The sequence below is a fragment of the Stegastes partitus genome, unplaced genomic scaffold, assembly GCF_000690725.1.
Source record: "Stegastes partitus isolate 25-593 unplaced genomic scaffold, Stegastes_partitus-1.0.2 Scaffold89, whole genome shotgun sequence".
NCBI lineage: Eukaryota > Metazoa > Chordata > Actinopteri > Pomacentridae > Stegastes > Stegastes partitus.
Window position 1 is genome coordinate 321,653 of NW_007577820.1, and position 14,184 is coordinate 335,836.

At 40.0% G+C, this 14,184-nt stretch overlaps 2 protein-coding genes across 2 annotated transcripts in view; both read right to left on the reverse strand.

Moving 5' to 3' along the window:
- Positions 1-818: 818 nt before the first annotated feature.
- On the reverse strand, positions 819-10,355 carry psma3 (proteasome 20S subunit alpha 3). Its single transcript, XM_008277103.1, has 11 exons — positions 10,276-10,355; positions 8,312-8,394; positions 7,756-7,879; positions 5,967-6,068; positions 4,935-5,008; positions 4,280-4,352; positions 4,130-4,195; positions 2,935-2,981; positions 2,698-2,765; positions 1,233-1,297; positions 819-1,059 (listed from the first exon to the last, which is right to left on the reverse strand). The coding sequence occupies exons 1-11, from the start codon at positions 10,294-10,296 to the stop codon at positions 1,015-1,017; spliced, it is 768 nt and encodes a 255-aa protein (XP_008275325.1). The 5' UTR covers positions 10,297-10,355; the 3' UTR covers positions 819-1,014.
- Positions 10,356-12,156: 1,801 nt separating this feature from the next.
- snx6 (sorting nexin 6) overlaps positions 12,157-14,184 on the reverse strand; it is a 12,692-nt gene continuing 10,664 nt past the window's right edge. The window contains exon 14 of the mRNA XM_008277108.1: positions 12,157-14,124. Coding sequence (XP_008275330.1) covers positions 14,071-14,124 — 54 coding nt within the window. The 3' untranslated portion in view covers positions 12,157-14,070. The remainder of the gene's footprint in view (positions 14,125-14,184) is intronic.

The following is a 14,184-nucleotide window of genomic DNA, read 5'->3' on the forward strand; positions in this document are numbered from 1 at the left end:
AGGGCTGACGGGGAGCGGGGGCGATGGGAACACGTTTGGCGGAGAATCACCGGCACAAACGGACGGTTTTTAGCCGAACACGGTGGGTATTTGTGGCGCCGTTTGTAGAGTGGGCGGGAACGTCGGAGTGCCTACGTCACAGGAAGAGAGTGGCGGCAAGGCCATATATGTCATGTGTACGTCCGGGAAAGTGAAGGTTGTTTCTAAACGACGAACAAATAACAACAAATGCAGTGTGACACTTAAACTAACACATTCTGGAGATCTGTGAACCAAACTCCATTCAAATCTCCTCTCAAGTTTATTTGACCTTTTTAATTAAAGGTGGAAAACATTTATGATTATATGTTTTTGCTTACAAACAATTTTGTAATTTACAAAAACTCTCCAAAACCACATACTGTCTCTGGTTTTGTTATTGTTCCTCAACACAGCAACTAGAAAGAAGAGTTTAGTAACCCACTAGCTTACCTTCTATTCATTTACATGTCGTTTGTTGCATGACTTGCCAAAATTAAAAATGGCTGCTGTGCTTTAATTAACCATCTTCATTTTGGTTGCACTGCGGCTGATTGATGGTTTGGTGCCAAATAAGTGGTGGAAAACAAACACATTTATGAATTTCTGAGTTTTTTACTGACAAAAAATCTATTTATTTACTCCTTTAACATATTTTATAAAGTTTCTTCAGCTTAAATGCTGCAAAAATACCAAAATTTTAATGACACCAGCTCCCAAATATGAGGATTTCCTGCTTGTTTTTTCAATCATATTGTTTTCTATTCGGGGAATAATACTTCACTTCCTGATGTCAGAGCTGATTTATGTTCAACGTTTATTATCAGCTGAGCGACAGAGAAACGAAGCTCGTAAACTTTCCTTCAACTTTATTGTCAAAGTTGAAATTCATGAAAACAAAAGCAAAAAGAACGAAACATGAAAGTGGAGGAACTATAAAACATAAAAAAGAATCCGGTGGGTGTCCGAGCCGCCAGCAGAGACGGGATGAAGCGTTTACATGTTGTCCTCATCGGAGTCGTCGTCCTCCTCCAGAGAGTCCTGAAACACAGAAACACCAGCGTCACTTGAATGTAGCGCCACCTACAGGCAAACACTGTCCTCTACAGGTAGATACCACAGAACACGGGTTATAACTCCGTAAAGATCAAACGTGCAGTTCCTCTGTTGACCTCTAGAGGTCAGAATGAGCGCGTTTCATTCGTTAAGCTCACCTTGGCGTATTTCTCTGCTTCCTCTCGGACATCTTTGGGTACAAACTCGTGTCGTCCGTTTGTGACTAAAGAGACAGAGACAGACAGGAGGAGATGCGTTACCATGACAACCACAGCACGAATTTAAGTTTTTTGTATCTTCAAAACTTCAACATGAAAAATAAAAGCTGCCAGAAGATGAAGTCAGACTGAACTAGAAGGCCTGCCAGCTTTACAAGACAGAGTTGTTGTTTTTTTAAAGTTTTTAAGCAGAAACTGAGGAACCAATCATGTTCCAGCTTTGTATAGCTCCGCCCCCTCACTGCCTCCAAGTGAACCAATCAGAACGAGGAGCTGCCTCACGCTCCACCAGGTTTGTTTACGTTCTGCAGCTGCTTGTGTTTCAGCCACAAGCAAAGTTCACCAAATGTTCTGTGTATTTTATTACAGCTGAATCCCAAATTAAGTTTCTGATTTACAGATTTTTTGCTTCTGTATGAATTCATGTGAAATCGCAGCACATAATGACCACGTGTAGACAATATAACACTGACTTTCTAACGTCATCTGACAAACTCACCAAACACAGGCGTTAAAAAAAACAACTGAGCTGAGAATTTACAGATGTTTCATGTAAAATGATCCTCAGCGATAAAGTCCTGCTCCACTCGTTCACGGCTGTCGGCTGCTGTGGCCGCCTGCGTCTCAAGGAGAGTTTTCTTCCTGAAGTGGGCGATGACAGCAGCAGCCACAGACGCCGAGACAGGCGGTTCAGAACAGAACTAAAACCAGGAGTTCTACAGTCATGTGACACGAAGCGTCTCTGAGCCAGAAAACAAATTACAGGAACACGTGAGGCTTTAATTAGCTTCAGGGGAAAAGGATCAATGTGGAATCTTCAGCTTCAACCAGACAATGTTTCCAGAACTTTCTTTGGGAGTGAAAAAGTTCTATTTGTAAAGTGGCCAAAGTATCGACAGATGATGAGAAACGTTCCACTGTCAGGTCATTCAGTGTGCAGGAAGCTGAATATTAATACCTGATGATGTTCTGCTCATAGAGCCTCTGATTAACTCCTAATAATCAAAATGTTATTCAGCGTTTTTATCAGTATGAAGCTCTGTTTGGTTCTTTTTGTGAAACTAAAACTTTTAAACATAATTTTACAGTTTTATATTTGTCATGAAGTTTCGTTCAGATGTTAAAAAGCTGCGTCGGCTAAACGTCAACATTGATCTCAATCAGAAACCTGATCGATCGCTGTGATCGTAGGTGAGAGCAGGTGTGTTTCAGGTGAACACAGCTCAGGGATTGGTCAGACAGCCAAGAGGAAGTGACATCACAGGAGTTCAGTCCAGTGAGCGAAACCTTTGGGACTCTCATCATCCCTCCCTGCCGATCGAACCGATCAGCCGTATTGACGAATCTGACGGGAGCTTTTAACTGGAAGTAGAAAAAGAGAAGAAGAGCTCTGATTGGTTCTTACCTTCTCCAACCCAGCTGAGCTCCAACTCAAACGCTTTGTCCTTCACCTCGTCATGAACGATGTAGATTCTGGAAACGAGGAGGACAGGAGGTTTGTTTTGGTGTGTTCTGTTGTTCCTACACGTGTTCATCTGACAGCTTCAGCTCCTGGTTTTCTTCTACAAAAACATTCTTAAAGATGACGCCGCCTGCTGCAGCAGGAGTTTATAATCGTTTAGTTTGGATGTTTCTGACTCACATTTTGGCGACTTCTTTGACCAGTTCTCTGCACGTCATCTCCTTCATCTGACGGACAACAAACACACGGTTACACCAGGAACGAACGAACAAACAAACAAACAAACAAACAAACAAACAAACAAACAACAACAACAACAACAACAACAACAACAACAACAACAACAACAACAACAACAAACCTGCTGTGATCCAGTGTCAGACAAATCCATCAGTTGTCTCATTAAATCAACATATATAAACACATCTAAACTAAATGTCCCCATAAACTCTGAAAATATCCCCAAAAATGTCCCAAACATAATAAAGTGTGTAAAACACATCAGAAAAGGGCCTTAAATGTTTTTAAAATGTAAATATGCAGGAAATGTAAAAATATATATATATATATTAAACAAAATGTGTAAAACTTATTTAAAATGTTAAAAATAAAAAAGAATAAATTATGCAGAACCTATGTGCACTTACTATTAATGTCAATAAATGTCAGAAACACAAATAAAGAGTTTAACAGCTAATTAATAAAATGTCTGAAAATTTCAAAAACACAACAAAATGTTATAAATTTAAAAAGAAAACGCAAAATATGTTAAAACATAGAAAGAAAATTAATGGAATGAGTCCATAAATGTCAGAAAGATTAAAAAGTGATTTAATTTAAACGTCTGACAGGTCAGGAAATATTTGTAATATTGGATAAAAGGTGCAGGAATCGTTTAAAACACTCAAATATTCTTAAAAAAGCAGAAGAAGATGTAAACAACGACCCTCAGACAATGTTTATGAGTTAGAAACAGAATAAAACGTTAATAAATGTCAAAATATTTTCTCAAATGTGCAAAAAAGAAAAAATCTTAAACAGAATTATATTTACAGACATCAGATTAATAACATATCCTAAAAAATAAATGTTAAAATTGTCCAAAATCATTATTAACATATGACTAGTAACAGAACACTGTGTGAACGTATTGATTTAACAGCTGATTGATTAACCTGAGCTTATTGATCAGCTGATCGTTCACACTGTGACCGTTTCACTCTTCAACTTCCAGACTGAAGCTGGTTTCATTCACTGCTGTTGAACTTCTTTGAATAATAAAAACAGCCGCACACGGAGCAGATTCTGAGTGTTTTACAGATCTAGAACCGGATCAGAACCAGCGTCGGGTTCCTTACAGCAGCTGGAGACTCACCTGCAGCTTCTCGATCTCCGTCTTGGCGGCTTGTTTTGCTTTTCCGATGGCGCAGCCCCAGTAACCCTGAACACACACACAGACCGGTTAGCAGGAAGTCCTGAGCTCACCTGAGTTCACCTGCAGCGCTCAGAGAGAAGCTCAACTCACGTATGAGATGCCGGACGGGTCGACCATGTAGAGCTGAGGACCATCGTCTTTGTCGTACGAACCCAGAATGAAACTGAGACACAAACACAACGTAAACAACGACAGACAGACACCTGAACGCATCACAACACCTGAGTCTAACATCAGACATAGAATGCCTAAATGCCTCACTGTGTAGCACCTGAACGCACCACGACATTGACCTTTGCCTTGCAGTTGAAACCTGTCTGATTCATCTGGATCAGAGCAGAAACCTGATCAATAGCTGTGATTGGTGATCAGAGGTGAGCTCAGGTGCATCCCTGTGTTTCAGGTGAACACAGCTCAGGGATTGGTCAGACAGCCAAGAGGAAGTGACATCACAGGAGTTCAGTCCAGTGAGCGAAACCTTTGGGACTCTCATCATCCCTCCCTGCTGATCAGTTTTATCCGATCGACATTATTGATCAGTGTGGTCTCAGTGGTAGAACAGACATAAATATTGTTGTTCTGGTTTTGGTTTCACTTTGTGATCTTTTCTATTCTTCTCATGAGTTCGTCTCTGATTGACCCGTCTATTGATTATTGGTTCATCGGTGGCAGCTGTACAGTTCGTCTGACTAATTGTGTAGTTTGACTGAGAGCTCGTGTTGCTGTCTGAGTGGAGGAGACTCACCTGCAGCCGAACGGCCTCACGGCGCTGTACAGCGTGTAGGCGTGGACGTACATGGCCACTCTGTCCGACAGGTGCTGCAACGACAGGAGACGGCTCTGTTAGCTTAGCACGCTAAACCTGCCACCACCACAAACACTTTGTTGAGTCATCAATAGTTCCTGAATTGTGTTTTTCCCCTAATGAGCCCCATTGCTCTGATCAGAACCTGTTTATTGATCAGACAGGAAGGACTGTAATACATGACATTACAACACAAACAGCTGATAACAACTAAAATTGGCTGTTTGTATTTTAGCTGATGATCATAACGTGACAACATGGCGGCTCCTTCATGCCGTCCAGTCTATAGAATAACAGACGACGTGTTGAACATGATGAAGGCTGCAGAGTTTTTAACTGGAGATTATTAACTGTGAACCAATTAACTGTAATTAATAATTTAATGGCTTAAGCAGAAGAAGGTCATGACTGTCAGTAAATGTATCGTAGACCAGCTGTAGTAGCTGGTTGTTCCACCAGGTGGAGTCTCTCACTGTTTAATCCTGTAGAGATCAGAGGAGGCGTCACTCAGACTACAGCTCATGGTGGCAGCAGAGAGCATTGTGGGAGTTTAGCAGCAATGGGACCATGACAGAGACTCTGAGGAGGTTCAGGACCTCCAACCAGAACTCATGTTTACATGATGGGCAACAATCTACCAACAGAGTTCATGTAGCCGTGAAGGTGAACACAGCTCAGGGATTGGTCAGACAGCCAAGAGGAAGTGACATCACAGGAGTTCAGTCCAGTGAGCGAAACCTTTGGGACTCTCATCATCCCTCCCTGCTGATCAGTTTTAATTAATCACAACGATGTGCAGCCCTGATCCGATGTGTGCAGAATTTAAATCAAGAATGAACTATGAACACTGTATTTGAAAGCAATATTTTTTTGCCCTGTTCTTATTAAAATCAGGACTTCTGAGGGGATTTAAAGCAGCAGATAAACAAAGAACCAGCCGACAGCGCCTCCTACAGTAAGCTGATGTTCTACCTTCAGAGGAATGTCGTGTCCGTAGTTCGATCTGAAGTTTGAAGCTTCTTCTCGGGCGACTTCAGCGAGTGAACGAGCGTCAGCCAATAGTCCGGCTACGGCCTGGAGAGACAGAGAGACGTTATTTACGCTCATTCATCATCAACAGATATTCATCAGACCGGAGATATACAGAGAGAAAGAAGCACAGACCACCTGAGTCCATGTCAGGTACTGTTTCTAATTAACATCATCAACAACAAGATTTTAGAAATGAAGCATCACAACAAACACTTGAAACTCTTTCTGTGTGACTTCACTGAAGACAGCACGACACAAAGCAGCAGATATTTGGGTAAAATGCTGTAAAGCAGCGACTACGGGGAACTGGAGGAACCAAAAACCATTGATACAGAACCTTCTCAACGAACAAACTGATGACTGAGACAATAAAAAGTACAAGTGGACTAAAAACAGAGAATATGCTCACGCCACAATGGAAAACTAATTTAAAACGATGAACTGTTTGATGTTTTTAGGATCTGTTCATATCATTTTTGAATAGTTCAGAAGCTGCATTTTCTCAAAAACTAATTCAAGAGGTAAGAAGTTTTTTTTTTGTTTTTAAAAAAAGTTATCATGAATAAAGCTGCAAGTCACAATTACTTCCACTGTCAGCTGGATTAATTGATTCGCTGTTTGTCAGTGATTCAGACGTATGAAAAATAAAAACCACCTCAGCTCTAATATACGACTGGACAAAGTAAAACAGCTCAGATTATGGTTGTTTTCTGGTTTATTATGTCCAGAATTATGACATTTCTGTTCGTATTAATCACTCATTGTGTTATGAGACGCTTTTATACTTCTACAGTTTATGTTGAAGGTGTGGACCTGAGGACGGTTTGGTGGAAACAGATTTATAATCAAAATCAGAAATACTTTATCAATCCCAGAGTGGAACTGACTCATGTCACAGCTGCTTCCATTTAAGAAATTTAAGCAGCAGAAGATAGACACAAGTAGAAAAATGTCCTAAAAGCGTAAACACAAAGTAGAAAAGTACAGGTGTAAAAAAAAAAAGTGTACTAAGAGAATAAATATAAGGAAATTAGCCACTAGTACAATGTTAAACTAGAAAACAGAGATTCAGAACAGAGCTGCAACTAATATCTCTTCTCCCTGTGGATTATTTCCTGAAGTATTCAGTTTGTTGCTTGGTCTCCAAAATGTCAGGAAATGTTTAGAACTATGGATCAGAGTTTCCTCAGACGCCTTGTTTTGTCCAATGAGCTTCAGTTTACTGTGACAGAGGAAAGAAACCAGAAAATATTCACACTGAAGAAGCTGCAACCAGAGAATTTAGACTTCTTATTTATTTTTAAATGCACTAAAACTGACTAATCAAAATGATTGTTAATGAATTTCAACAGCTTAATGCAATAAAAGCTAAATTAAAATGATCAATAATGAACAATATCGACTGAGACGAGAAACTCAAATGTGATAAACGTTTTAACTGCAGTTTATTAGTGATTACTCTGAGGAGGGCTGGTCACATGACACCAGCAACACGAGGCGGTGTGGGCGGAGTTATCAGGCTTTAGTGTCGATACTGATCAGTTAAAAAATGTATTGATCAACCTCGATCCTGATCTCTGAGACTGGATTTGGGACATTCATACGTAAAAAGAGCACAAAATGCCTCAAAAAGACAAAATAAAACAACTAGAAAATTCCACACAAAGTGACATAAAAGTGTATTTAAGTTCATCATCCATCCGTCGCTTCTGTTTGTGTGTGTGGTTACCATGCCGACGTGTCTGTCGATGTTGAAGATGCGTTTGTTGGATCCGTCCTCGTACAGTTTGGACAGGACGAGCTTCTCCACCCCGAACACGATGCCGTCCTTACAGCGGATCCCGATGGCCGTGCTGAACACACACACAAACAAACAAACACACAGGTTTGACTGAAGTCTGATCATGTGACACACCTAGGAGCCAATCAGAACCTTCAGAAGCCGACTGCAAACATGCTCTGAGCTCTGACAACTTCAGCTTCTGCTCCAATTGGAGGCGAGTTCAGGCGTGTTTCTGTGTTTAGGGTTAAAGCTGCTCAGGGATTGGTCAGACAGCCAAGAGGAAGTGACATCACAGGAGTTCAGTCCAGTGAGCGAAACCTTTGGAACTCATCATCCCGCCCTGCTGACCAGTTTTAACCGATCAGGGTTATTGATCAGTCGTGGAACAGACAAACGTTGACTGATAAAAGTCGGCTTTAATGTCACTATGATGGTTTTTAACTTTGTGTGTTTTACTGTCTTGTTCTCTGTGGTTCTGGTTGCAGAACATGGCGACTCTGACCTGCTGTTCTCCACGGCCTTCATGGCGTATTCCACCTGGAACACTCGTCCATCTGGAGAGAAGGTGGAGGCGGACAGGTCGTACTGCAGGAAACAGGAAGCTTCACGTCAGCAGGTTCAACAGCAAAACACACAATTCATTCACACTTTGGTTTTTATTCTCTCCTCCTCCCAGCTGGACTGCAAAGAATTCGTATTTTTACCATCATTTCATCTGTCAGTTATTTTCTTAATTAATCCGTTAGTTGTTTGGTCTCTCACACAGTGATGAGTGTTTTCTAAAACTTTTCAATTTACTGTAAAAGGAGGAAAAGAAACCAGAAAATATTTCCATTTATGAAGCTGCAGTCACCAAAATCATATTATTTCTTCTTCTTCTTTTTAAATTAAAGTCACTCAAACCTGCTAATTGTTTATCAAAAATAATTGGCAATTAATTCAATAGTTGACAAATGATGGATGAATGAAGCTCTGCTCCCCAGTGTTTCTCCTCTTACTGTGTCTCTGTTACTGAACTGAGGTAAATATTCAAAGGGAGTGTCTAAAGATAATTATGTTAATAGGGTTATATTGCTGCATGTACATACATAAGATTACATTTACTTTTAAAAGATTTTCTGCCATTTATAAACATCTAAATCTGTGCTGAAAATCCATTAAAATCTCCCCAATTTATTACAACACATCCCTTTGTCCTGTCATTTTAACTACCTAAATACAAAATGAGAACACACAATATTTATAGTCACGCAACACTTTAAATTCATAATTAACCTATTCACGTTACAGTAAAATGATTTCCTCTTAAACTCTATGTAGTGTGTAAATGATCAGTAAATTTAACCGACAAATTCAGGAACATCTGATGAACACACACTAAAAACACACTTTAGCTGAAGGTGTGTTTTCAGACGTAAACAGGTTTTGTTGTCACTCACCTTAAAACCTGTAATATTTTGCATGGGGTTTGGCAAGTGCAGGAGCAAACTGTGAGCTGTGACTGTGCTAAAATGTCAACACAAATTTCCACAAACAAAACTTTCAATTACTCATCCCAACAACAGCACTAATATTGGGATTTCCTCTTAATAAAGTGTATTTGGTAAATCAAGATGAATTAAGATGACAAACAGTCTTATACGTCCTCTTCATGAAGCCAAGCTTAGCTCACACGCAAATTAACTTAAATGTGAACGATTGTAAATGGAGTTTGGTGGGAGTTAAATGCTTCCAGCAATTGTGCCAACAAGCAAACATCACAGTATGCTGCCACTAAAGTGACATCCTATGTTCCAAAATATCAGAAAATGGACATAAAACACATAACACTTATCCAAAACGACTCAATAAAAATCACTTTGACATCCTTTACACCAAACTTCAGATGTCTCGTCTCCACACTGGTCAACTGACAGCATTTAAACTTTACTCCAAAGAAAGTTTATTTAGGACGAGTGGAACCCCGATAGGAGGGAAACACTTCATTGAGATCATAAAAAAGTCTTACATGTTCTCTCCATGAAGCCAGTTTAAACTGACCCGCAAATGAGTTTAAATTGAATTTATTCTGAATGGAGTTTGGCAAGTGCCGGAGCTAACTGCTCGCATCCACTGTTGTGTCAATATCACACATTTCTATCATTCAAATGTCACATTTTGGCACCGAACGGCAGCGACACATTTATTGTACACATTGTTCGCTTAAAATATGCACCAAAATTAGATTATATTCAACTTAAACGTAAATTTCATTCTACTTTCAATTTCAATTTAGCTTCTGCTAGCAGGCCTCGCTGTGACTCAGCAGGCTATCGCGCTAGCTAGCTGCTACAGGTTTCTCTGAATAAGATCGTTTTCAGCATAAAAGCGAGTTGTTTTCCTGAAGCTTGAATTAAATCAGACACATAAAGAATCAGAGGGAAGCTGAGGAGAAAGTTTGGCTCAGATAAACCCAAAAATACTCACCCCGGTCCCGATGGAGCTCATGTTGCCAGACTGTGGTCCTGTGAGGAGCCTCTCTGCTGCCGCTGCTTCTTTCGGGTCTATTGAAGGTTGAAAACAGCGAAGTGACGCAGCAGCGCCCCCGCTGGCTGGAGGGAGAACCGCAGCGTCTCCATTTACTGTGTTTGTTTGGACAAAAAGAATATTTTCTGTCCAGTTTTAGTCATTTCATCCAATTGTGGTCGTTGTGTGGCTAATTTAGGTTATTCAGTGCTTAGTTTCGGTTGTTTTAAGTCTCTCTTTGTGTTATTTTGGGTGTAAGTTTTCAACAAAATCGTGTCATTGTCTAATTTTTGTTGTCTTGGGGCTGTTTTTAGTCACTTGGCATCAAATTCTGATCATTTTGTCTCTAATGTTGATCATTTTGTGTATGATTTTAGCCATTGTGTGTCTGATTTTGACAATGTGGGGAATGATTTTGGTTGTTCTGCATTTGATTTTGTGTCTGACTTTGATTATTGTCAGTGATTTTGTGAACTTTGTGTCTGATTTTGGTCATGTCATGTTTGATTTTACTTGTTTTACATCTACTTTGCTTATTTGTGGCTGACTTTGATCAATTTATGTCAGATTTTCAATGCTTTGCGTGTAGCTTTGATCATTTTGTGAATGATTTTGGTTGTTTTGCATCAACACTGGTTTTAGTCATTTTGTGAGAATTTCTGTGATGTCAGACTGAACTTTAATCTTTCTGAGGTTTTGGATCAGTTGCTTGTTCTGCCTCATACTTCTGAAAGTGTAACATCACGTTCTGTAGTTTTACCAACATTTCTGTGTGCAGTTGAATCCAGTGTCTTCAAACCTGAGTCGGGATGTTTTCATGTCGTCTCTCTGCTCCTTCTTTCTCCCTCTTTTCTTTTCTTTTCTCGCATTTTGAACCTCATTTTGTTTACTTACCATCCAGTTTTGGTCATTTCGCTCTCTACCTTTGCTCCTCTTTCCTTATTTTAATCATTTGTGTGACGTTTGGTGTCTACTTTTCATTGTGTGTGACTACTTTTGTTTAGTATTGTATGTGTAGTTTCAGTGTTTTCTTGGGGGGTTGATCTTGGTGGTTGCTGTGTCTACAATATTGTAAGTTTTGCATCTAAATATGGTTTCATTGTTTTAGCTATTGTGTGTCCAACTGGTTAGAGTTGTTTCGTGGTAAACTTTGGTCGGTTCATGTCTTATTTTGGTAATATTGCATCAAATTATCGTCAGTTTGTGTCTCATCTCAGTTATTTTACTACCTAGTTTCATTATTTTGTGTCCAAATTTGGCAGTTTTGTATAAAACGTTTTGATTGCATGTAATTTATAGGTGACTTTGTGTCTAGTTTTGGTCATTTGCCGTTTAGTTTTAGATGTTTTCTGTCTCATTTTGCACCTAGTTTTGTGTGTAAATTTGTTTTTATGTGTGATGTTGGTTGCTTAGCATCAACATTTGGTCATTTACTGTTTAGTTTTGTGTATAAATTCGGTAGTTTTGCATGTAAATTCATCATTTGGTGTCTCAATTTTGTATATAATTTTGTTTGTATGTGCAATTTTGGTCCTCCACTGTCTAGTTTTGATGATTTTGTGTCTCATTTTGTTATTTACTGACTGGCATTGCTTTGTTACAAAATGTGGTTGTTTTTCATGTTATTTTACTCATTCTGTGTCTCATTTAGAATGCACAGCCCCCATACATTCACCTTCAGACCAGAGAATAACGACACTTCTACCTGCAGAAGCTGCCGGAGACACTCGGCTAACACACATCTAAACATCTGACCTTCTTCATGGACCTCCAGCCAATAAAAAGCTTCCGTTGTGACGCTCTCGTCCAATCAGAAGCCTCCGTCCCAGTAAACACAGAGGATTTGTAAGAAAAGTGTCCGTAGAGTTTTATTGAGTCTCAGTATGACCAGGGTGGATTACAGACCTGCTGAAGTTTAAACAACTAAAATGTTGTGAATTTCATAACCATCAGTTTTATTCTTCTTTTTCTGTTTCATCACGTCTCCATGTTGAATCAGCAAATGGAAGCTTTGGTCACGTAAGAGTGAAAAACATTCGTATACAGTGCACTTTAAAAAAGAACGGGAACAAAAACGGGTTTCATTCGGTGATTTTTTAACTTTTTCTTTACAATAAATCAAACGGAGCGACTGATCAACGTTAAGGCAAACAGACTGAAGCTCCACCATCGACTGGAATGACAAAGAAACATGTGATCAGAGAGAAAAGAAGCTACAGTTAGTGATGATGATGATGATGACGAGGAGGAAGATTAGCGTTCGTTAGATAACTAATACAAACATGTACAAGGCTGTTTTTTTTTTATTCGTGAAATTACACTTTAATAAGAACGGGGACCGAGAGCCGGACTCAGGACGCCTCCACACAGCAGCAGCAGCAGCACACGAGTTCACCGCCACAATAAAACCACCCCCAGACACACAAGCACCGCCAAAATAAGACGACAGGAGAGGGAGGATGGAGACAGAGAGACGACAGCTGCAGCAGAAACAGAAAAGCAGGAAATAAAACCAAAGACAGACGTCTCATCTGTGGGAAATCAAAAACTTCCAGGTTGTCCAGAACTTCTGTCTTTTGATTCCTGAAACCAACGAATGAACTTGTTTCCAGACTTTCCTCTTTAGGGGACCTTAAATGTGTGACTCTGATGACTGGATGAAGATCTAACGGCTGAATCAACAGTGACATATTTTTAAAAGCCAAGAGCAAATGCTACTAATCCTAGAAAACTCTTGAAACAAGTTGATTTTTGGTTTCTGACTTTGAATTGTCTCAAAACTACAACAAGAACTTTTATAATTATGAGAAACCCGAATTTTCTGAAAAATGTGTAATTTTGATAAATTTGTCCCATAATTATGAAAAAATCTTTCATGAATCCACAAAGAGTTTCAGAATTATGAAAAAATTCTAAATTCTCATAGTTACAAAAGACTGTCTTAATTAAGAGAAAAACAGTCTGAAAGTTACGAGAAATCTGTTTTAATCTTTAATAATGATGACAACAAACTGCCTCAGTTGTCAGAAATCTGTCTTGTAATTTCAAAATAATTGATCTCCTATCGAGGAGAGAAAACTGTTTAAGAAGTTTGAGAAATTTGTGTCGTAATCACAAGAAATCTAAATTATAATTAACAAAGAAAACTCTCAGAATTATTGACAAAGAAATCTCAATAACGTGAGAAAATATTCTCGTAATTACAAGACAAAGTTTTCTGTTTTTACCGTCTCACCAAAAGACTAAGTGGAGCTGGACAGCCGGAGGTTTTGGAGGGTGGAGACCAGCAGAGACAAACTGGGACCAGTTGGTCGACGCAGCAAACTGGGATCAGCTTCACCGAACTGAGCGACGTTTATACGGAAGATTATATTCTGCTGATATGATCTAAAATGATTTACTATAAGGTTTTCACATAAACGTCACTCAGTAAAAAAGAGGCTCTAGTCTGATCCAGCTGCTGCTGCAGGTCTCAAACTGGACCAGCAGAACCAACAGAACCAGTAGAGCCAGTCCCGGCCCTGCTGGAGAGAGAGGGAGAGGATGAGGAGGAGGATGAAGATGGTGTCTGTTAGTGATGAAGACTTTCTGTCATTTTAACCCCGTTCTCTCTCTCTCTCTCTGGTCCAGAGTCCTCGGTGTCGCTCGTCCTTCCAGGCGACGCCCCCCGCCCCACCCGGTGGGCGTGTCCAGCTGAAGATGGGCGGGACTGCAGTCAGGGGGCGTGGCCAGTGGGATGTGGGCGGGGCCGTACAGTTAAGTGTTACCTTTCAGGACGCCCAGACAGCTCTGCAGCAGCTGGAGGTTCCCCTGCAGGTGAGAGAGGGCGGAGTCAGAGACACAGGTGATGGATATACAGGTGAGAGAGGG